The sequence below is a fragment of the Anas acuta genome, chromosome 4, assembly GCF_963932015.1.
Source record: "Anas acuta chromosome 4, bAnaAcu1.1, whole genome shotgun sequence".
In the NCBI taxonomy this organism is placed as follows: Eukaryota; Metazoa; Chordata; class Aves; order Anseriformes; family Anatidae; genus Anas; species Anas acuta.
In genome coordinates, this window is record NC_088982.1 from 26,164,374 (window position 1) to 26,190,430 (window position 26,057).

General features: G+C 37.9%; 1 protein-coding gene across 1 annotated transcript in view; it reads right to left on the reverse strand.

Moving 5' to 3' along the window:
* Nucleotides 1-26,057, reverse strand: part of GABRG1 (gamma-aminobutyric acid type A receptor subunit gamma1) — a 55,656-nt gene that overhangs the window by 16,460 nt on the left and 13,139 nt on the right. The window contains exons 2-3 of the mRNA XM_068680251.1: nt 17,694-17,842; nt 11,358-11,425 (exon numbers count right to left, since the gene is read on the reverse strand). Of these exons, the coding sequence (XP_068536352.1) occupies nt 11,358-11,425; nt 17,694-17,842 (217 nt within the window). The remainder of the gene's footprint in view (nt 1-11,357; nt 11,426-17,693; nt 17,843-26,057) is intronic.

Below are 26,057 nucleotides of genomic sequence, written 5' to 3' on the forward strand. Positions count from 1 at the left end.
CATTTTGTGGCAGATCTTTCCTACATGGCTGTCTCATGACACCTCCAATGAACAACTCAATATCTCTTTTCAGAGCTCAGTCTGCCGGGAAATAGTACTGAAGACGAGACTTAGACACATTGTGTCTGTTGGTCACCTGTCATTCATGAGGGGAAAAGGGAGAGACAATGGTTCAAATGCCTGCTTAAGCCAAACGATGTGCTACGAGTTTACTTGGCCAATAAAAATGCATGTTGCAAATAGTCAATGGACTCCTCACCCAGTTCTCCAAATGATAAAAGCCACCTCCCAAGAAAGCTTGTGAAATTTTCCACTCCATCCTTGAGAAGTGCAAAGATAGGTATTAGGACTGCCTAAACCTCTCTCAATTTTCCCGCCTCTTCATGTGGGAGAAGAATAGGTTTGGGGTAGAATTCAAGAAGGAGGCTTGCCTCTGCTCTCTGGTCCACCTGGACTTTGGTAACTCATTCACTCAAAGATTACAAATGATTAGTGTATGAGGCAAACAGCAGGGGGACAGAGGGAACAAAAGGAGTAATTAAAAATGCATTTTAGGGATGACTTCACTCAAATTCTGCTTATTCCTTGAGGGGTTTTGCCACCAGGGGAAGATTCTGCAGGTCAGAACAAGTACTTGATTATTTTATTTCTATGAAAGTCCTTCAAGACAGCTGTGAAAACCCAGGTCTTGTTTATCCTTAAAATTCTGTTTTCTGTGTTCACCTACAGTGGTTACAAATGGAAACGAAACTTGCTTTGGTCTATTGTAAATGAATACCCAAGACAGTACACTAAAGAAGTGCTTTAGGCACTGTATTGTCTAAAAAAAAAAGGAAAAAAAAAAAAAGGAAGGAAACTCAGGTTGCCATAGAATACCAACCACCCTAAATTAGAGGATCTCACAGATGATTTTGAATGTACAGAGCAAAGGAACAGCCTCAGTAGACCCAGATGCTTGGATTCTACTATTTTTCAGTATTAAATTAATTTAATTTTATTTTTTTTATCAGAACTGTGTATTACAGGAGTTGTTTAAACAAAACTCGTATTTTCTCATTAAAAGGGGAAACAGGGGTCCCTAAAATATGTTGAAAATGCGGTAGAAAAATCACTATAATAAAGCACTTAGGTATCTTCTCTACAAGTACTTTGTTTCCAGAATGAGATGAATAAAATCCCCATCTTTGTTTATATACCATAATAAAAAGCACAACGGCACATCAGATTTATATAATTTTATTTTAGTGCAGCAAATCTTTCTGAGCAACTATTTTGCTTTCCTTGTTTTCTTAGAAAAAGTGAAATTTAACACTCTTATCACTACCTCTATTAATCTCATAAAGCTCACAATTCAATGCCATTCTGTAACCATAAAAACTGGTTTACTATTTTCTCTTCCAAATGAAACTAATGATAAAATAGCCATGCAGAATAAAATGAAATCAATCTATGCCTACATTAGTCACAGCCATAGCAAAATTTGTGCTTATTCATATTTAGCCTCACATGGTTCAATAACCATGTCACATGTTAGCTCATATTTGGTATTTGATTAGATCACTGAACTCTTTTGCGCAGCTGGCATAAAGAGCCCACCTGCCTAATTATTTACAGATAACTGCAATCCTCTTCCATCTCTTTCCTCTCTAAAAGATCATAACAAACTCCAAAATCTGGGAATACAGTGACGAATCAGAGATTACCATTAAAGGGCCATGCAGTCACAACAATCTGTGAATACTGACAAGCAGGTGTGTAGTCTCAGAGAAAAACAAGTAAAAGCAACTATTTCAAATAGAGTAGTAACAGTTATTCTATGGGAATATATTGAATTCTCAAAATTAGTTTCTCAAAAAGAATAAGTACAGTTCAATTATAGTCAAGCAAGAAAATAGCCTGCTAATGTTTTTTATTGGAAAGTTGGGGGGGGGGGGCAAATACCATTCTACAAGATTATTTCTTAGTGTACCTACAACATGTCAATTCCAACATAACAATAGCATCAATAAGGATTAAAAAAATTACATGAAGAAGAAAACATTTTTTCTTGATTATTTTGTCTGGCAGTCTCACAAGTGATTTGATATTCCATAGTAAAAATTGTAGAAAAGTCAAGCAATGAGTAGCTAAATGTCCGGCTGGATTATGTTAACCACAACACATTTTCTTTGGCAACTGGAAAAAGTAGCCTAGCTTTCTGTGACTAAATACAATGCAGTGACAAGCCCCCCCTCCCCCCCCCAAAAAAAAAAAAAAATGGAGCTGAAATATTGTGTTATCCAACTACAGTAGTGCAATACAGTTCATTACTGATGAATTTCAGAGGGGTAAAAATAAATAAATAAATAAATAAATAAAAGTGTCTACTTTTCATTTCTTCTTCACTCACAATAAACCTACCCTAGTTTTACTAGATTCAAAATTTTACATGAAGCACACCTGGATTTTTCTGCAGTGCCACAAGCAAATTCAGAAATCTATTTCAGAGGTCGTGCCTGAACTCAGTTCAGTCACTGAGTGTGACATGATTTCATCTTGTTTAGTTACCCATAATATTTTCACCAAGTTTCTTTATTCTATTCAGTTTTCTAATTCCTTTAAGTCAAACTTAATGTGAATGAGGCAGGGAATTCTTCAGGGAAAAAGAAATGAAGAAAGGGAAGCTAGAGAAAACACTCTATCGATCTATATGTTTTGACATGAAGTTATGTGATTTAATATCAAAGACTCAGGTAAGTGTGATGGTTAAGAGGTTTAGACAATGAAGAGTCATAGACAAACTGGCAACCAACCACATGCTCTCTCAAGAGGTAAGAGCCAACAAAACCATGAGGCACTAGCCAATTTATCTTCACCTTGTCATTGAGAAGCCAGTATGCTCTCATAGTCTTTACCTTTTCCCTCACCAAAATATCTCTGGACACCAATGCAGTGTCTTTAAGTACTTTATTCAAATACTTAGCTATCCTTGAAGTATAACTTCTCTTAACAAAAGTTTTAACATACGGTTGCTCTCCCTGGTGGGTTACTCTAAAAGCTGTTTAAATAAGGTTTTTGAGCTGCATCAGACTCAACCATGGTTTCAGAACTTGATCCCCATGTCTGGGACTGAATCAAAAGTAAAATTCCACATTTTAGTAAGCCATTTTAGTTTGTTCACTTGTGGACCCTCCAATGAGATTGAAAAGATCTGACAAATCACAGTGATTCTGATATGTACATCTAATATTAAATTAATGATATTACAGTGGTGGAAAGGGTGGAGGTTGCAGGAAATACACTAAACAAAAGTGTAAACCATCTGCTCCCAGACTCTTTTAACCAGTCAGATTGTTATAATTATGCAGCTAATCACACTGGAGGGTATTACTATGACAACATATGCACAGGGGAAGTGTAAATATGGCAAATCATATCTACAGAAGGTGAGGCAGCACAGAAAGACCTATATAGCCATGATACAGAAGATATCCACTGCTCTTCACAACATAATTTGGCATCTGTGCTTCTCCAGTCCTTGTTTTGAACATGTAAAGTGACAGATGCAAATCAAAATGTGAAAAAAAGGCAAGATTTATTTGTTTTGTAGATTATAATAAAAATATTGCCCACTAGTTAAAAGATTAGATAGAAAAATAACTAAAATACTTCAGCAAAATCTCTGCTTTCATATGATCAGCTTAGATTTGGGACTTTTGAAGAAAGCATGAGAAGAGGAAGTAAACAATATGGATACATTTGCATATTGAATAATACATAATAATAATACAGAAAGGGTTTTTTATGTTTTTCAGTTGAAATCTGAACATTTCAGCCACTGCCATTCAAAAACATTAAACTACAGAAAGAAGCAAAGACAACTCAGATCTCAAAAATCAGATATACATAGATATAAATATAACCCAGGAGTGAATGCTAATAAGGAGTAAGTCTTCAGCTTCAAGGCTGCCAGTAGTGATCTATCAACTGCATTAACAATAGTTTCTAAATTCTGAAGCTACATCTACCTTTCTGTAACTAGAGAGACTTAAGTAGTCAAAATTAGTCCCATGAACAAATTTAGCAACAAAGCTGTGCATCAGTCAAGCATACATGGTTTTCTACAATTTCATTTTATAAATAAGTCTCAAACACAACACTTCACTGTTCAGTACACTACAACTGCTTTACCACCAGATTAATTTCACTCTTTGCTCTTTTAAAAAAGAGCAAAGTTACTCTTTGCTCTTTTGATTCCACAGTTTTCCTGATAAGATTCAAAATCCCAACATTGATGGCAAAACCAAAATCCCAACATTGACAGCAAAACCAGGACAGAGACTTACCTGCTTTTGGTTTCTACCCTGCAACTCTTGTACGATACGTGATATATGTGATCCTATGTGAAATAATAGCAGTCATACCAGTTTACCTTTCTGGTTCCTGAGGCAGTCAGGAACCTCCTAATACCTGTGTGCTACACTGAAGATATAAAAGCATGAATAAATGATAAGAACTTCCAAAGACTTTATTGATCCCAAGTCCTTTTTAAGGGCTGGCACACTACAACAAAATAAAAATAATGAAAGCCAAGATAACAGCCAGGGAAGTTACATTCACTAGTAAAAGAACACTGCATTTCTTAACAGCTACTTTATCAGCTCTCTCACACCTACTAAGGGTGTAGGACAAACACTTATTCCAAAAATGGGTTTGCCTCCTTAGTAAACAGCTAGGAGGTGTGGCTGTAGAAAGAGCAAGCAGCCCATTCCCTCGCTTGGCAAAGTAGACTTCCTAGAGCATGCGCTATGAGGAGAAAAATCCCGTTCCTATAGCTGCTCAGCTTTTAACAGATGTTGAGATTTTATAGTGTCAGCATAGATCCTGGCACTCACAAGGACAGCAGCTTTCCTCTGGAGCACAATAGTGAAAGAGTCAATGACAACCTGTATTGTAGGAGCCAAAGCCAAGGGCAATTTCTAGATGACTACAAGCAGTTTTAACAGTCAAAGCACATCCCTCATCTTTCTACCCAAAACCTAGGCAAATCTAGGCCAGCAGAATCACTCCCACAAGTTGAATGCAGCATCACAAATTTCCATATAGACAGACAAATTAAGAATTAATAACAAAGAACAGACATGCAATGTTCTCCAAAATATTTATAATATATTTGAAGCAAAGATAAGAGGTACATGACAAAGAACTATATGTAGCTTGTCTAAGCTACAGATACAAGACAGACAACCACAGCAGCAGTCAGAAAGGGTTTGGAGCAGATATTAAGGCATCAGAAGTAACAATAAACTGTACAGCAGAGCAGCCAAGAAGTCTGTGCAGTCTGGGGAAAAAGCAGGAGCGGAACACTGGTTGAGTGATAGCTGATACCTTCATCTTTTCAGTGAAATGCTATGTGGTAATTATATTAATGTTATTCTTGGTTTAGGTCAAAACTGATATCAGATGCTCAAAAGTACTTATATAGGATACACATCCTCTGCAAGGAACTTACAGTTTAAATTTAACATAAAAATAAATAAATAAATAAATAAAATAAAATAAAATAAAATAAAATAAAATAAAATAAAATAAAATAATAAAGTAAAATAAAATAAATCTGTAAAGGCAATAGGAACAAAAGTAACAGAAAACAGAGAACACAATACCAGTCAGAATTACAGATTACAGGTAGTGATTTTAGCACAGCAAAGGCTTAATTGCTTGCAACATTTTGTAGCCTCTACAAAAAAAAAAAAAAAAAAAAAAAAAAAAAAAGAAAGTTTAAGCAGGATCATGATGAGAAAAAAGGGAAGAAGCTTAGAAGCTTTTTTTATTTGCTTATAAAAAGTTTCTTTCAAGCAGAAGCTAGCCTCTTGGGAAAAATGAAGAAAAAAAAAAAAAAAAGCTGAGAATAGGCTTTGAAGTGCCTTAAAGGAAGCAGGAGCAAGAAATAACTCAGTAGAAACTGTGGAATGTTCTCTCTGTAGGACATGTCTAAATGGTATGAGTGGAGCAAGACTGCAATTGGAAAGGTTACAAAAAATTGTCATCATAACAACGGAAACACAAACAAGAGATTAACTGTGATAGATAGATTAAGAAAAAAAAAAAGAAAATCAGAATTTGTGAGGTTGTCTGAGGCCTTGCTCATGGTTCTGCGATCCATCACATTATGGAAAATTTTTAGATTTCAGACTTCAGACTTCACATACAGAGCAGTGATTATCCACAGCAAAGGACAGTGTGGAAGGGTCAAAAAGTTATTGTTTTGTCTGTGAATATGATGAATCTAAAATGATATAAAATGGATTTTAAACCAGTGGCATACTCTCTACTGAAGTCAAGAAATTTAAAGTCAAGTTGGTTTTTTTTCTTAATTATTATTTATACTGAAAATATGTCAACTGTGTCTTAAGTGACACAATGCTACTAAACAAAAACAAAAACAAAAACAGTATCTCCTGAAACATGAACTAGACTAACACAAGATTAAAGAATGAGCTACAGAACAAAAAGTTCGCAGATTACATCATTCCTAAATGATTCCTAACAAATTAGGGCACATTTTATATCAAAGAGCACAGATTTTCTAGTGTATTGTGCGGGACCTTAACTACCTATTCTGACTTCATATCTGTAAAGAGATGACTGGCAAACTGTAGTTGAAAAAGTGACAAGTACTAAAGGCTGTTTAAAGTGGGGGCTGAAAAGATGGCTCTTCTTTGGTTGGCTTTCAGAAAGCTACTGCAACGTTTCCCTGTCATACGAAGGCTGTCTTTTCCCTCATCCCTTGCCCTTCCCTTCAAAATGATCACAGAAATTGAGAGTGACGTACAGACTGTTGTGCTGAGCCAGTATGAGCAGAATATTGCTTGTACTTGGCTGATTCCCCCGAAACCAGGTAGGATAAGCTGCAAGTACCTTGCAATAGTAATAGGCAAACTCGCTGCCTGCCAGAACCAGACTAATCAATTTAAGCTATTTTTTTCCCCCATGAAAAACAGAAAGCATTCATAAAACTGTATTTATGAATTATTATTCAAGTTCCTACAGCTGGCAAAATAAGAAATACTAATAGACATGCTGCTTTTAATACTTAAGTGTATTTTATAACAAAGAAACAACAATGTTTAAGATTATAGAAGGTTTGTTCAGCCTGGAGAAAAGGAGGCTCAGGGGCGACCTTATCGCTCTTTGTAAGTACATTAAAGGAGGCTGTAGATGGTCGGGGGTTGGTCTATTCTCCCATGTGCCTGGTGACAGGACGAGGGGGAATGGGCTAAAGTTGCGCCAGGGGTGTTTTAGGTTGGCTATTAGGAAGAACTTCTTTACTGCAAGGGTTGTTAGGCACTGGAACAGGCTGCCCAGGGAAGTGGTAGAGACACCATCCCTGGAGATCTTTAAAAGATGTTTAGATGTTGAACTTAGCAATATGGTTTAGTGGGGCACTTGTTAGTATTAGGTCAGAGAGGTTGGACTTGATGATCTTGAGGTCTCTTCCAACCTAGACAATTCTGTGATTCTGTGAATATTTCCTCAGCTGTTGTAAATGAACATTGTCTCCATCTACCTCAAACACTCCTCTGAGTAACAAGCAATTAACTCTGATCACTTTTAGTGCTGATAGGCATCAGAATGATTGGGATCTACCTTTCTTAGTCAAAATAAAAGAGTAAGTTGGGAAAGAAAGTGTGCTATTCTAGTTCAGTCCAAAGAAGATGCTATACAATAAGCGACAGGTAATATTCAAAGACTTGTTGATATTTCTGTTCTGATTTCCAATTATTCCTACACTATGAAAGAGAATGGAAGCTGCTTTCATAAAATGCATACAATGGACTCCAAAACAAAATAAAACAGAACCTGTAATGCTTGCATGATGAACATGCACAACCTTATGAAAACTCATAAATTCTCAAACATGGCCAGAAGTGCTCATGCCTTTACTCTCACTTGGTTATCACAGAGCTCTTACAGACAATGGTTCTGCTCTGCACAATCTTCTTCCAACATGAAAGGAATTCCAATCTGAGCTGTCAGACCACAAAAGCCAAGGCACTGGCATGGTTCTGCCACAGGCAGTAGCGGAGAACATCTGCATATCCTGGAGACATTGGGGCAACAGTAGCACAAAACTTTATGTGTTGGTGAACACAGAGGGACTGGGGGATGAACACAGCAAAAAAAAAAGATTGTGAGGCCCGCAGACAGCATGGATGAACATGTATTTCTACACAGGGACCATATAACAGACTTAAAAACTGTACCACCAGTAGCCTTTTTTAAATATATATATTAGCCCTACTTTGGAAGGAAAGAGCCCAGAACGTATATATTAAGCACTCATCAGAATAAGCTTCCACATAAATGAAAACAGGCTCTAAATATTCATCATATGTCTAAATTCCATTAAGAAATCTCTAGACCACTGCAGAGGTATTGGGGACCGAGACTTTGGCCATAAAAATGCACTTAGATATGGTTTATATGACTATTGCAGGATGCATAGCTCAGGGTAGTTCTAAACGACAGATTCAAAAATCTAGTATTAGAAGCCTAAATACTTAATTGATCTGGACACTTGTTAAAAATGTTTACTCAGGCTGCAGATGCCTAGAGAGACCACATGCTGTAGGAAGACATTATTTATGCATGGGGTGTCTATACCATCTAGAAATTTATGTAGATCTTTGTTAAATTAAATACTGAAAGCCAAAATGCAAGCCTTCAAAAACAAATTCTAATGAATGTCATACATATGCTTAAAGCCTCACTTTTATGAAAGTGAAAGAGTCTATCAGATAGCAAGAGGAAAATAGACTGAATTATAAACATAAATCAGTTTCCTCTCATAATGAGTGTCCTTTGAAGCTTTCAGAGGAACATACTCCCCTGATATGCTGTTTCAACATCGTTTCAAAAAAACCCCTTTCTACATCATGCCATATTGTTTCCTAACTAAATAGTTAAAGGACATCATTTGCCGGAGTGAATTAACATATTTGGCAAATGAGTAATTCAATGGGGAATCACAGATATGTGTTCTCACATAAAGTGATAAAATGAAGGACTAAGGACAACCCTTGTAATGGAAGCAATTTTTGGAATATTGGTTAACTAGCACAAACAATATTAACTCCAGGGAAAGTGCTTCCCTAATGAAAGAGCTCACATAACAATTGCTTACAGGGTCAAATCCATAATTATTTTTTGCTGAGAATGTTGTTTCCTAGATTAAAGACATCTTAGTTGGAAGCCTTAATAAAAACTATTTGCATATATATGGTTTTATTTATTTTCACAAACATTTATTTTTCTAGTGATATTAGATGTTCATATGATCCAGGTTCCTGGAGTCCAAGCACAGAGAAACCAATTGCTATTTTATGAAGACCATAGTGCCCTTAGATTATAATTTGAATTGCTAAGTAGTTCTTTGCTCATTTTTTTAAAACAGAATAGTTTTCAAAGTTCTGTGTTTTAAAGACATTTTTACCTTATTAGCCTCTGGTGAGCAGCTTCATTGTTATTTCTTTTTTAAATCAGATTAGGGGGATAAATGTTGATATACATTATAACCATTAGGATCCTACTTTATAATGAAGTAATATGCTTTTTCAATTTGATATCCTTGCCTTAGATTAAAGTCAGTATGGCTGCATTTTGTTAGCACTATGTCAAAAGCAGCATTGCCCAACTGTAGCAGATATGGGTAGACCTCTAACCAAGTGTCATGATATAGTCCTATGGCTGATCCTATAATTACTGCAGGTGTAACACATGGTAGGGATAAGAGGATGGCAAGAGTTGGTTCTTTGTAACTGGCAAACTGGAGCTGTAAATATTTCCCGTTTTTGGTCCTCATGTATGCAAACTACTGGTCACTGGCTGAAAGACCTCATTACTAATAAAGGAAACCTTGGTTACTAGTAAAGGAAACATTTACAATTTGCTATGTTCTCATTAGCAGTAAGTGCCTGTCCCCATATTTTGCTCCCGCTGTGAGTTCCTTCAGATGTGAAGAGGAGAAGCAGAGGAGAAAGACTACATTTGGAAAAGGGATGAAACCACAAAAAGCACTTATATTGGACATGAAAATGTGAAAAAATTCCCCTACCACATTGCTCTTGTGCTCTTTCAATCAGTTATTTACGTACAGCCCTCACCTGAAACACTGAATTACCTGCCACAGCCCAAGTGATGACAACCCTAAACTTGGTAGACTGTTACACTTTAACGTATGTCATTTGCCATAGATCTGCATCATCTGTTTTTGGCATCTTTATCCTTAGTATCTAAGTACCACTGCCCTTTCCTGCTTCACACCAATGAAAGTCAACATTCCCTGTTCCCAAGCGTGATGACATTCAAGCAAATCACTAAATCTTTAACAGTCTTCTGGAATAACTGCTTTCACGAAGTGCTCAGAAATTGCCTAATGGCATATCCCAGCATACTAGAACTGAACAAAATGCCCTTCTGTATGCAAATGCAAAACTGTGAGCAGTCCTGTAGGGAGGTGGAAAAGGAAAAAGACAGGAGGACAATGAGCTCAAACTCACCCAAGTGCCAGTCTCAGTCTTAGTACTTCAGATCCTGAGCTACTGACAGGAGCCACTGCCAGTGCTGGGTGGCACTGCCCAGGAGAAGTCTTGTACAGAAGCCTCTCTAAATCCTCCACCATCGCCATTTCAGACAGAAATGACAGAAAATCTAAGCAATTTGAGAAAAGGCCACAGACTGAACTTCCTCATAAGTGCTGTTATTTCAGCATTTGTACCAATAGATGAGATCTGACCTCAACATATCTCTCCTGAAACTAAGGTGCATTGCATTGCTTTAACTTCTGAAGAAACCAGCTATGTGCACACACACATTGAGGAAGACCCATAAGACTAAATAAGACATAGAAGAAGGAAGACAATAGAGTTTATTTATTTTTTTTTCTTTCCATGAATTATCAAAATAAATAACTCATTACACTGAAAATGGTTTTACTCACAAATGCTGGGTAAATTGTTATTTTTCCTAGTCTTAAGAATATCTCCAGGAAATATTTTATACTGGGCCAGAGGTAGACCAAGTATAAACAAACGTAGTGAAATTGTTCAACATGTACCAAAATAAACACTTGATGCAATGTCTTCTGTATTTTTAGAAAACACTTTTTTAAAAATAAGTTTATTGAAATAATTAAAACAATTTGAAGTACATAGTCTAAACAAGTTTCTGCAATAAGCACAATTATATTATATCTAACAGCACAAGAATACACAGTAAGACATAAATAAGCTTATTTGAATAAGCTTATAATTATTTCATAATATTAATCTACAACATCTTTCAGATACTACTTTCTGTCAATATTCAAAACTTACCATATTGATTGGGTCAACTGGGCCAATGCTGTTAACATAGACATCTGTCTCAATTACCGTAGTTCTCACTAAACAAAATAGTAACAATAGTAATTACATATTTAATTAATTCTTTACTCTGTTAATGTATTTCAATGTATGTATTAAAACAACAATATTCATTTATTAAACTCAGAAAAAGTAAATCTCGTTTTGTTCATTCCGTGAAGAATCATATATGATTTGACTCCCTTATTCCATGTGAATTAAGTTAGAATTATCAAGATGATTTTTTTAATTCTTAATACAACCACCATCTGTCATGTTAACAGGTACAAGATAGATATAAAAAAGTATAAAAGGTAAGGGGGGTGCAGGGGGATAACATTCTTCCAACATTAAAAATTAATCATAAACAGAAACAAATGTTTAGAAAAAAAAATGATAGTAGAGCAAACCATAAGGTCTTGGAGCAGGTGTGTTTATCAACTACAAGAAATCAATATACAGCACCTCTGTCAATTCCTACTGAAGATGTCTGACAAAAATAAAATAACTTTTTACATATTTCTTCAATTCATGCAATAATAGAACACCAAAGGATTATTAATATCTTTTCATCAACTTGATCAATATACTGCTCCACACACCAAATTGAAAGTTCATTAAGAGAAAGTCATTTAAAAGTTAAACATTTTCAAACTTACTTTTCTTAAGAAAGCCAGTAAAACTACTCTCACTGGGCTGACAATATTAACTGTTTTAGAAATATATTCTCATAATGTATTTACAGAAAGACAAAAACTCTAAGCAACTTCCAAAGAAAGTCATGTCTGATGTACCTGTCATTGATAAATCAGTTCCAACCTCATAACTGTTTTTTGGGGAAAAGGTACAAATGGTCAGGGTGTGGTGCAGGAGAGAATTGCATTTAAACAACATCAATTCACCAAGCATTTTTTCCAGCTTGTACTGGAGAGTGAATGACAAAGAGTATGGACACAAGACATATGTTCTAGTCCCTTAATTACAAAGTTCTGCTGCTCTTTCTCCCATGATCTGACACATTAAAGTGAAGCACCTCTGCTCATTTGTAGATGGAAGAGGAGGAAGGTACAGGAAAAATGTACTTTGATTTCATAGAAGAGGAGTGCTACGTCATCAGATTTGATTTCTTTATACTGCAAACAATCAGAGATCTCCTAAGTGCTCTATAACAAATGTAAAACCTTAATTAATACAGGATTTTTCAAACTTAAAACTAAAAAAAATCTAAAAATCAAAAACTCAGACAGGCACACAGAAAGAAAAAGGGCATCCCTCCTGTCAGCTATGACAACAGGCAAGATACATTTCCTAAATATCCAAAGATACCTTTTCCCTGCTAGTCTCACTTGGCAGGAAATTCTCCCTGATCCCAAATCTGACTACCCATTGCCCTGAACCTGAGACCAAGACACCCTAGTCAGGCTGCACAAAGAATTTTCTGTATGACCACAGAGCACTAAATCCTTTGATCATCCTGCTGTCCCGAGCACGATTCACAGAATGTTTAAATGGACCCTTGGAAACTAGTATGCACAGATGGAAATATCAGAGGAAGAAAAAATAATAATAAATAAATAAATAAATAAATTTGTGTGTATATATACACATGTTGCCTCTGTAATGTTACATGTATTTTTACACACGCCACGTCTCATAAATACATATGTACTCCCTTTGATTTTGAAAGCCTGTTTATCTATATAACAAACCCCTCATTTTAACTACTGCCAGACTAGAACATAAGGAGCTGGATCAAAGCATATCTTGCTTCATTGGTCAAGAAATGCTGGATCCTGTCCTTTTTGCCCTGTAATTGTAGGAAATATTTAATTCTTCCTATTAATAGGAAATTTTGCTTTATTCTGAAGTTCAGTTCTTTAATTCCAACTTTGGCAATTCCTAGCCATATGTCAAACTTCTTCACACACAAACACAAGGATTAAAGTCACCTCAGACTTCCGTAACCTGAGCAGTTCATGCCACATACTGCAAATGCTAGTCATGCATAATCTGTTCAGCTTTAACTTCTAAACTTGTTCTATTGTTTCCAGACCCATCTTGAGTTGTGGACACCAAGAGTGGAATTTTTTTGTAATGGTGTTATCGGTGCTGCATGAATACTTCCAGTTTTCTACTCATAGCGTCTCTTTTCAAAGGGGACTTACTCTTCTGGGTGATGCATACCTAAGAACTCATACTACACAAAATAACCAAGTTTTGCCCTAAATCATTGCTCTTCAGTGCAGCTCTCACCTTGAATTATAACCCACAGACTTTTTTTTTAATTTTTTCTTTATTTTAACAATTATCTTTTGTTTGTCTCTGAATTTACTGAAGGACGGAATTATTCTGCACATAAAGTCTCCAGCAATCTGTGTATCATTTGCCTACTTAAAAAAAAGTAAATTTGCTGAAATCTTTTAAAACAGCACTACTCTTGATCAAGACTTTCCTGTGAGACAGCCCAACCTCTGATATTTCCTTATTAATAACTGAATTTTGAGATCTGTCAGTAAGCCAGTTTTTAATGTGGGTTGTGTGAATTTTATGAAATTCCAGCTTGCAGAAAGCAGTACTTGATCTGCCACAAGGGTTCTCTTGTAATGTGCCACAGGGTTCAGTTGCCTTTTCCATACTGCTCTGAGTAAGATTATTAGACCTATTAAGAGCCAGTGAAGAGTCTGAAAATCTGCCTCTGTTGAAATTATTTTAATTGACCCAAATGAAGAAGAAGAAATATATCTGATGCAATATCATTAAAAGGGGCTGTTTTTTTCTTAGTTCTTCTGTATAGAACAGATCCCAGTGTTTCTGTGAATTAGAAGAAAGAATTCATTCTACTCATGTTCATAAACTAGAACTGATATGAGCCCACTAAAATGACAAAAGCTGGAGGAAAATACATTATTTATACTAATTTAACATCCATATAATTACTTTGTTCAACTGCTCTCCACAAAGAGCTAAATGTGAAACGTGGTTTGGGAAGATATTTCTACAATGAACACTTCTTATTTTATTTACAAAATTTAGTAACAGCCTTGAAAACATTATGAGTAGGAAGAAAGCTGTTTAACACATCCTGATTGAAGTGCAAAACAGTATTATAGACTTACAGAAACTTCTAAAGAGTGAAAAGAGAGCACGAAAGAGGTTAGAGTAAAGCAAGAATGCAAGAGGACAGTAGACTGCATATTAAACAGGGAGAGCAAAGAACACCAAGAAGCAGCTGCCCCCAAGAGAGAATTCATCAGGTCTCAAATTAGCTGTAGCATGCAAGAGACAGAGGGAACCCATTCGCTAAGCCTTATCTGGAGAGATGCACTCACACTTCCTGATTTCCTGCTTTTCTACCTTTTCTTTACTAGACTAAATTTCTGTTATTTAGAAAGTTTGACTGGCACTGAGCATCATTTGATACAAACATGTAGCTAAGGACAGGCTTGTCCCAGAAAAGAAATAAGTGACTTGTGCTTAAAATTCAAGAGTGAGAAAGAATTTCCCAGCAAGCAACAAGACATGGAAAGAAGTCTTTCTTTTGCAGATATGAACCAGTGCTCCACTAGCAAGGGATGATGCTGGATAATCCCCAGGAATATTCTGAACTCAAGTTTGGGTTCAAAAATCTGTAGATTGATAAACTAATATTAATTATTTTAGTATCCATTAGTTGTGAAAGGTGGAATAATGAGCAGCTAGAATACTTGCCTTTTAGAAAGTTGAAAAATAATAAATAATTTGATCTAGTACTGGAGCTAAAACAGTGTGGTTATAAGTAGCCAAACGGTAAACATACGGGAGAATATTTTTTCATTAATACATCAACACTCCAAGATCGTATCTGTAATTATAGGAATTTATACTACTGATAAGAGATCCCAGGTGGTAACCGCTACTATTTCATACTGAGAAGAAGTACTTTAATAATATGTTTATGCTCCAAACATCTAAAAGTATGTTATATGTGAGTTAAAGACTAATATGCTTAATAAACATATTAAAGGTTAGCAATTTAGAAATCAGTACAACTCATGGATACTTGTGTGAGACACACCAAAAATGAAAGAATGTGGTTTTCTGCTATTAAATTTCAGTATTACCATTAACTTTTCCACTTTCATTTGGCTCTCCTTTATCATCTTCCTCTGCGTATTTAACAATGAAACCTCTTATCTCACTCTGAGATGCTGAAATTCTGTGTCAACATCAGGAAGAAAAAAAATCTGCTCTGCTATTTAAATTCAAAAATTGCAGGCCTCAAAATAATAATAATAAAAAAAAAAAAAAAAAAAGTGTTTTTAACTGAGCATTGTAATTCAATAGTAAAGATTTTATGCGGGAGATTATTACCTTGAAAGATAATTATAATTCCAGTCAATAACCTTGCTGTAAAAGTACTGACATATACTCTGAAGATGTGGAATCTGACACTAGATTTTATCCATATAATTGAAGCAGACTAAGATGAATGAACCATAGGCTGATTTTGTTTTTCTCTCTGATAAATCTCTACTGCATTTCTCAAGCATCTGGACAGAATATGATGCCTGTATTTGAAGCTGGAAATTTCATCTTACATTCTCCAAAATTTCTGCCCTGTGGCAGAACTCTGCAATTTCTCCTCCATCCAGAATGATCAGCCTTAATACTTGTTCCCCTAACAACAATGTGAATACCCCAGAATGTCTCCTGTTCTCATCACTGGCTAATGTTCACCAGCCTTTTAATATATGGGTAGACGTAAGTCCCAGATAGCAAAGGTCAAATTACTATAAAAGTGTATCATCAAGAAAGTAAAGAAGAAAAAGAAAGGGAGCGTTTATATGAGAGAAGGTAGAAGTTAGGAGGTGTTTTCTTTTGGAAACTAGTATTTGAAATCCAGAAAGTTACACATAGAGTAACTCACAGAAAGTCAGAGTTTTTGCTCTGCCAAGACCAGTGAATAACCAGTTGGATATGTCAGAATAATTTTCTCTTTCTCTATTTTCCCTTTCTTTTTTACAAAATATTAAGGGGAGAGAAGAGAAACAGAATTCTGTTTTCTTTCATCTACACCTTCCATTTGAAGGATTTTTTGTGGAGATAGATTACTCCCTTATAATTCTCTTGCATTGAGCAGTCTGAAAAAACAGGAATGCTATACATCTGCCATACATTGAGAATTTAAAGAAAAATAAGCTGGAAGAGTTTTTTGTTGTCTAAATCTTCACAGTAGTTCAATTAAATAAAGGTGAAGGGAAGGACTTAGAGCAAACTTCATGAGATTCCCTGTTATGACAAACAGAAAAATTGCCATTCATTGTCTTCAATGAAACAGTCAGCAACAAAACAGAACTAAGAAATTTAGGGAAAAAAAAAAAAAAAAAAAAAAGATTGTCAGAAACAAGAAAAGAAAACAAACAGTCTGGGATTGCATCTCTCTGATCTCCTACATAAATGAATTAAGTCTAGATTGTACAATTGTTTATTGTATAAGCAGCTTATAGACTTACATTACATTTCTTTGACACCAAGTATTTAACATATAAGTCTGTCCTCCACCTCTCCATCCACAGTTCAGAAAACAGACTCAGAGAAATAAAATTATTTTTCTTAGCTTGATCCAGTATGCATGTGGCAGACAAGAGATGGTGAATTTTTCATGTATTCCATGTTTTCAACACAAATCCTATTAAATATTTATACTTAATAGTTATATCTGAATTGATATTTTGACTATTGAAAGACAAAATTGTTTTCCTACTAACTGAAAAGTTTAAAATATAGTAATGAAATCTTCCTTCTTATAATCTTCAAAAGTCCTAAACTGTCTTCATAGATTCTTACAAAGTTTTTCAAAATCTGAGCTAAGGAAAGACAAGTGGTGGATTGAGTTCAATCTCTTTAAAATACACATTTACAGTTCACTTTCTAAAGTAAGGTTAAAATGTCTAGGAATAATACTTTAATAAACTCCTGCTGACTCTCTCTCTATATATTTAATTGTGGCTGGTTTATATATACAATTATTTTTGTAATATTATCTTGGAGTAACAAAGCAAAATATAATTATCTTTTAATGATTTATTGATCACTGTCCCAAGAAAACAATACTTTGCATAAGGAAAAAATTATAAATATAACACAAAAATTCTACTCATGCACGATATATTATTTTTACCAGTTCTAGAAAACCACTGCATTTTATTGCTGTTATATTTAACTTTATTAAGCATAATAACATATTAAACACATTTTTGCCAACTTTAGCAAAATGCAGGTGATCTCTGGTTCACATCTTCTATTTACTGAATTATTTTAAGAGCTTACCTCCAATATCTGGCCGAAGCTTATTGTCATATCCTTGAAGTAAGGAGTCCAGTATGTGAGTCACATCCCCACCATGAATCTTTGGTGCCAGGACCCATGTTTTATTCACTGTTAGATCTTCGTCATCCTCATCATCTGCTTTATCAGCTCTAACGGTGAGTGAATTTAAAAAAAAAAAAAAAAAAAAAGGAGGAGAGAGAAGAAGAAGAAAAAAGGTTAGAAAGAAAGAAAGAAACAGTGAAACAAAATACACAAGGTGAAGAAGAAAATGGTAAAATACTGAATATAATTTAAAGTAATTTATAATGCGTTTTGGTGCCAACAGAAAGAGAAGTACCTTGTTTGAAACACCAACATTTTATTTTATAGCAGAGAAATTTTAAGCTAATAAATATGTCAAGAGAAACATTAACACATTACATACACAGAAAAACTCAAATCACGAGTAAAACTCATAAAAGTACCAGTAGGCATCCTCTGTCAACCTTTTCCTGTTTTAAAACGCAAAATGGAATTCCTAAGTTTTTTTTGCTGTACATACTCCATTTTCAATTTGTGGTATTAATGTTTCTAGTAGATGTTTAGTCATCATAATAGGCACATATTGGTGTCAAAAGCATTAGCAGAATTTCCTTCTTAGTAGCCTCATATTCTATCTATAACAATAAGACCTCAAATGAACTCACTCAACTCCATTCAAATTTTAAGAAAACAAACAAATATTGTGTCCATATGCTATGAAACATTCACAGTTAGAAGCTGCAGTCATGTGTCAAAAATATATCTGCACGTATATGTGCTATATTTAAAATTCTGTACCATTCCTTCCAGTTAGGATTATCTGTTAGCCATCTATTTTATCAAGATGGAACAAATGAACAAGAAAAACACTTGTATATTCATGCATCGCCTATCTTTTAATTAGATAAGCAGCAATATATATTTTATCGCTAAGTCATTAGTAAAAAAATGGCAGTACATTGGCTATGTCTTCAGATTCACTCAGATATCATCAAAAGGTCAAAGAGTGCCTGGAAGTAGTTTTCTTTCCATTTGCATGTGGACTTAAGTATTCCTCCAGTGCTAAAGTTTGCAATCTACATTACTCATCCAGCATATTTCAGGGAACTGCTATGGGCTTCAAATCAAGCAAAGTGCATCAGACTGATAGCAGTAACTCTGAGAGTCACACAATCTTCACAAATGGACACTGGATAGCAATTATTACTGAGGGTATGCAATTCATATAAATCAGTTCTAATGTTACCATAAGCATAGGTATTCCCGTAAAGGAAGGGAATCAAAGAATTGCCCTTGTACCAATTTGTATTGTACACCAAAACTAAAAATGTATTTCTACATTATTAGAAAAGGATTTTATAGAGCTTCTAAATTACAAGCATACTGCACTCAACGCTAAGGGTGGAATTTTTCAGTAAATTTCCTATAGGAATGAAGACCACAAGGATGTTCCACAACACTACGACTTCATAGAGAAAGTACAGAAAAAGTCAGGAAAGGACAGAGATGGAATAGGCATGCCTGGTTATTATTGTAGTCCTTCATGGGAATGCACCAAAACATTCTGTATCCAAAAGACCTTGCACCACCTCTCACATAATGCTATTAAGTCTCGCTGAAACTCAAGACTATCACCACTGTAGTAATTGCTAAGTAGTTTCAGGACGTCTGCTTAGTCAGGCAAGTGCAAGAGGGAGCTGGCCACAATTCAGTAAGTTTCCAGAAGGTGAACAAAAGGCACTGCTTGGATATCAGGATTTTCATACCTAGCTTGCTGCAAACAAGTCACAAGAGTCTATTATAGCTGGAAGTAATAAGAAATCTAAATACAAGGTTCACCATCAGCTTCCCCTCTAACAACCTGAAAAGTGCTTTCATTCTCTTAAATTGAAGTGTACCTTTTACTGCACTACATAGACATTATAGAAATGTCAGCTATTAAATATTTAACATTCCCCATTAGCAGGATACCACTAATGGGAGTACTAAAAGAAGTAGGAAGTGAAGTTTTGTAAATGTACACTCCTTTTCCCTCAAAGCTACCTATTGCCATCTCTTTCGTGTTTCATTACCACACTATTTTATTTATTTATTTATTTATTTATTTTTGGCCTGGTTGTACTTTATGTCATCTAATTACTACATAAATTATCTTATGGTTCATCAGAGTGCAGAGGCAATCCCAGCCTTTCCCTGAGGCATTAAGATGACGAGGAGTAAAACTTAACTTATGAGCAGCTCTCTAAGGAAGGAAATGTTCACTACAAAACTGACCATTGTGTCTTATTCTTTTTGTTCCCCATTCCTTAAACAACAGAAAGTACAAGGAAACTACCAGAGCTCCATAGTTGACACAGAGTGATGAGGACACAGTTTTGTCTCCCTTTAATGTTCTTTTTTTCATCATCATTATTAAAAGTAGACTAGATTTAGCCAAAATGAATGGTTCAAGACATCATGCCAAATGCCCATGCTGACCTAAATACAAAAAGAGTTACAACCATGATACCTCCATGCACAGCCACTCAAATACCCTGCCATTTTGAAGCGTTCGTTTTATTTATGGATTTACAAGACAACTCATATGGGAAGGGACCACATGAAGTCTCTAGTCCAGCCTAAAGGCATGGCCAGCTCTGAGGTCAAACCAGGTTGATCAGGGCTTGATTCAGCCAGGTATTGGAGACATCCAAGGAGAAAAAACAGCACTACCTCTCCAACCAATCCACTCTCCGCTTCTCTTTTTTCTATCATGTAATATCTTTAAATATATTTGAAATTAATAAAAATAAAATAAATATATAAGTACATATCAGATTTGTACTTCCTGTTTTGCTTAATGGAAAATCTCTGGACATCTACTTTTAAAACTTTGAAATATAAAGTACTATGAAGATGTGGACACTGATAAGTTTCTGAAAGCTATTAATAATACAATAGCAGGGTGAGATGGAAAAATTCCATCCCAACATCCAACAGCTTTTCCAGACACTACTAAATAAATCCTTTTAAGGTAGTTCTTTTATCAGGAACTGTTTCTTTTCTTCCATACCAGTATGCTATCTCAAGACCTTGTGACTTGTTCATCCATTAGCTAAACAAGCAAAGGAACCAGTGCAGATTAGAAATAAATATATCCAAATGTGGAGGAAAAGGCACTATTGCTATTCGTAATTTGAAAGGAGACATTCTCACTCTCTCCAATCCTATCTAACTAGCCTTTACAGAGATGACTGACTGTGACATCTTGCTACCTTTTAATTTTTGTTTAGAATGTGCCCAAGACCACTTTGAGCAAGCAATGAAGACTATAATCTCTCTGCAATGGTAATGGCAGACATTTCTGCACTTTTGATTCGAAAGCCATAGCAATTGACTTGCAAGTCACACAAGAGAGATAAGAGAGGAATGGTGTTGGCTGGAAAAAGGAAGTGAGCAGAATATATAGAATATCTTCTGTATGCGTTCCAGTGAAAGAGAGCACACAACACCTGCCAGCTGGAGTAATCCAGTCAGAGATTTGGGGAAAGTCGCATAAAGCAGATAATTCCCCACACAGAGCAAATAGACACATGAAGGGCAAACAATGGATATACACTCATTTCTAGGAATCAGAATTACTAATTCTTGTCATGCTACACTGGTTTGACCCACTCTGTTTCAAAGGTAGAAAACCCTTCAGAATTACAGTCAGCAGGATTTGTTGAGATGTTACCAGGATCTAAACGAGGCTGGTAGACTACATTATTTAAAGAAATATTCACATAGGAGAACAAGTTGGTCCAAAACTGTTTATCTTTGGCCTAATTACAGAATCAAAGAATTGTCTAGGTTGGAAGAGACCTCAAGATCATCAAGTCTAACCTCTGACCTAACACTAACAAGTCCTCCACTAAACCATATTGCTAAGTTCAACATCTAAACGTCTTTTAAAGACCTCCAGGGATGGTGACTCCACCACTGTCCTGGGTAGCCCATTCAAATGCCTAACAACCCTCACAGTAAAGAAGTTCTTCCTAATATCCAACCTAAAACACCCCTGGCGCAACTTTAGCCCATTCCCCCTCATCCTGTCACCAGGCACGTAGGAGAATAGACCAACCCCCACCTCTCTACAGCCTCCTTTAATGTTCTTATAAAGAGCGATAAGGCCACCCCTGAGCCTCCTTTTCTCCAGGCTGAACAAACCCAGCTCCCTCAGCCACTCCTCGTAGGACTTGTTCTACAGACCCCTCACCAGCTTCATCACCCTTCTCTGGACTCGCTCGAGCACCTCCATGTCCTTCTTGTAGCGTGTGGCCCAAAACTGAACACAGTACTCGATGTGCAGCCTCACTAGAGCCAAGGACAGGGGGATAATCACTTCCCTAGATGTGCTGGCCACATTGCTTTTTATACAAGCCAGGATGCCATTGGCCTTCTTGGCCACCTGAGCACACTGCTGGCTCATCTTCAGCCGACTATCCACCAATACTCCCAGGTCCTTCTCCACCAGGCAGCTTTCCAACCACTCATCTCCCAGCCTGTAGCTCTGCTTGGGGTTATTGCGCCCCAGGTGCAGGACCCGGCACTTGGCCTTGTTGAGCTTCATACAGTTGACCTCAGCCCATCGGTCCAGCCTATCCAGATCCTCCTGCAGAGCTTTCCTACCCTCGAGCAGATCGACACATGCACCCAACTTTATGTCATCTGCAAACTTACTGAGGGTGCACTCAATGCCCTCATCCAGATCATCGATAAAGATATTAAAGAGGACAGGCCCCAGTACTGAGCCCTGGGGAACACCACTGGTGACCTGCCTCCAACTGGATTTGACTCCATTCACCACAACTCTTTGGGCCTGGCTATCCAGCCAGTTTTTAACCCAACGAAGCGTACGCCAGTCCAAGCCACAAGCAGACAGTTTCTTGAGGAGAATGCTGTGGGAAACAGTGTCAAAAACCTTGCTGAAGTCAAGGTTGACCACATCCACAGCCTTTCCCTCATCCACCCAGCACGTCACTTTGTCATAGAAGGAGATCAGGTTCGTCAAGCAGGACCTGCCTTTCATAAACCCATGCTGACTGGGCCTGATCACGTGGTTGCCCTGTAAGTGCCACGTGATGACTCTCAAGATAATCTGCTCTTTGAGTTTCCCTGGCACTGAGGTCAAACTGACAGGCCTATAGTTTCCCAGGTCTGCCCTCTGGCCCTTCTTGTAGATGGGCGTCACGTTTGCTAGGCGCCAGTCAACTGGGACCTCCCCCGATAGCCAGGACTGCTGATAAATGATGGAAAGCAGCTTGGCCAGCTCCTCCACCAGTCCTCTCAGTATCCTCGGGTGGATCCCATCTGGCCCCATTGACTTGCATACATAGAAGTGCCATAGCAGGTCGCCAACCATTTCCTCATGGATAGTGAGGGCCACATTCTGCTCCCCATCGCCTTCCACCAGCTCAGGGTACTGGGTATCCAGAGAACAACCAGTTTTGCCGAAGACTGAGGCAAAGAAGGCATTAAGCACCTTTGCCTTTTCCTCATCTTTTGTAACTAGGTTTCCCCCCGCATCCAGTAAAGGATGGAGATTCTCCTTAGTCCTCCATTTTGCATTAATTTATTTGTAAAAACATTTTTTGTTTTCTTTGACGGCAGTCACCAGATTGAACTCCAGATGAGCTTTGGCCTTTCTAATTTTATCCCTGCACTGCCTCACAACATCCTTATAGTCCTCCTGAGTGGCCTGCCCTCTTTTCCAAGGATTGTAAACCTTCTTTTTCCTCCTAAGCTCAAGCCACAATTCTCTGTTCAGCCAGGCCGGTCTTTTTCCCCACTGGCTCGTCTTTGGGCACGTGGGGACAGACTGCTCCTGCACCATTAAGATTTCCTTCTTGAAGAGTGCCCAGCCTTCCTGGACTCCTCTGCCCTTCAGAACCACCTCCCAAGGGACTCTACCAACCAGTGTCCTGAACAGTTCAAAGTCGGCCCTCCAGAAGTCCAATACAGCAGTTTTACTGGTCCCCTTCCTGGTTTCTCCAAGAATGGAGAACTCTACCATTTCATGGTCATTCTGCCCAAGACAGTTTCAAACCACCACATCTCCCACCAGTCCTTCTCTTTTTGTGAAGAGAAGGTCTAGCGGGGCACGCCCCCTGGTAGGCTCACTAACCAGCTGTGTCAGGAAGCTGTCTTCCACGCTCTCCAGAAACCTCCTAGACTGCTTTCTCTGGGCTGTGTTGTGCTTCCAGGATATGTCTGGGAAGTTGAAGTCCCCCACGAGAACAAGCGCTGACGATTTCACAACTTTTGTCAGCTGCCTGTAGAACTCCTCATCCGTCTCCTCATCCTGGTTCAGTGGTCTATAACAGACCCCCACCAGGATGCTAGCCTTGTTGGCCTTCCCACTGATCCTAACCCATAGGGACTCAACCTTATCATTCCCAGCCTCAAGTTCCATGACATCAAAACTCTCTCTGATATAGAGAGCCACACCACCACCCCTTCCATGCTGCCTGTCCCTTCTGAAGAGCCTATAGCCAGGCATTGCAGCACTCCAGTCATGAGAGTGGTCCCACCACGTTTCCGTGATGGCAACCAAGTCGTAGCCTGCCTGCCGCGCGATGGCTTCCAGCTCCTCCTGTTTGTTACCATGCTGCGTTCATTAGTGTAGATGCACTTCAGTTGGGCCATTGCCTTCTCTCCCAGCCTTGCCATTGTTCCCCCTGGCACAGCTCTAACAAGCCTTGTTTCAGCCCTGTCCCCCTTCTCACCTAGGTTTAAGCCCTCAATAAGCCCCACCAGCTCCTGGCCTAGGATCCGTTTTCCCCTTAGAGATAGGGACCTGTATGCAGCCTTCAGGCTGGGTGCCGAGTAAAGCGCCTCATGGTCAAAAATTTGTATGTTGGCACCAGCCTCTGAGCCACGTGTTTATCAGGTGGGCTTTCTGTGTCTTCCCTGTACCCCTCCCTGCCATTGCAGGGATGGATGAAAACACCACCTGTACTCCCGCTCCATCCACTAACCATCCCAGTCCCCTAAAGTCCCGTTTGATGGTCTTCAGGTTTCTCTCTTCAGTGTCATCACTGCCAGCCTGGACTATTAAAAAAGGATAATAGTCAGAGAGGTGATCCAGGTTGGGAAGCTTTCTGGCAATGTCCCTGATCCTGGCCCCAGGGAGGCAGCAGACTTCCCTACGGGTAGGGTCAGGCTGACAAATAGGTCCCTCTGTTCCCCTGAGTCACCCACAACAAGCACCCTTCTTTCTGTTCTGGTGGAGGCGATCCTGAGGCATGGAGTTGACTTCCTCGCCCTAGGCATCCTCCTGGGTAGACTTTCTACCTCTTCCTGCTCACCCTGCCTGCGCCAACTGCCGTGCCTCACCCTTCTGCCGCGCCACGCCTTGTTTGCCCATCCTGTTAACTGCCACGCCACTCCCTTCTGACACGCCACTCCCTATTTGCCTGTCCTGGTCACCATGCTCCTGGTCGCTTGCGCTTCCTAGGGGCACCTTATGAACGGCCCGGGGGGAAGGGCGCTGTTGGCTCCGCCTTCACTGCTGGCTCTTCCTACGCCTCGTTCTGGCCTCATTCACCTCCCTCGAGAGGGCTGCCGGGTCCTGGCGGCTGCCTCGAGTGGACTCGGTGCTGGAAAAATTAGTCCTGCCTGCCCAATCCCCCACTCTGCTGCAGAACGCGTCTGCCCCAGAGCCGATCGCCTCAGCAAGTCTCTGTGCCTCTTAATTCACTTTTCAAAGGCCATTTTTTTCCCCAGGTTTTGGAATGGGATAAAGAGAAAGATAGAAAGTAATAAATTTAATTCCAAACTAAAAAGATAAAGTGTTAAATTCAGGTATGCCATTGAAATATAACAACAACAGTTAACTTCAGCTTCACTATTTTACTTCTTTGCAGTTGAAATAAATCTTACAAACCCATGAAGACAAATGCTAATTAACTCCACCCTAACTTTAACAATTGTGCTTTCCTCTCTCTCACATAACCCAGGGGAGAAAGGCAAACTTAATTAAAGAAGAGTTCTTTTCCTTTTCCAGTTTACCTAAAGATTATTTCACTATACACAGATCATCACACTTGATCCTCTCTCCATTTACTATAAACTATATTTTTTTCAACAAATTTCACTCAGTAGGTCTTTTTCAGACTGTCTGGAGAGACAAAGATTCAGAGCAAATATATTACATCTTTACATTCAAATATCACAGATATCACAGAATTTTCTAGGTTGGAAGAGACCTCAAGATCATCGAGTCCAACCTCTGACCTAACGCTAACAGTCCCCACTAAACCATATCCCTAAGCTCTACATCTAAACGTTTCTAGGTTGACCCTAATTTTTATAATTCTCTAA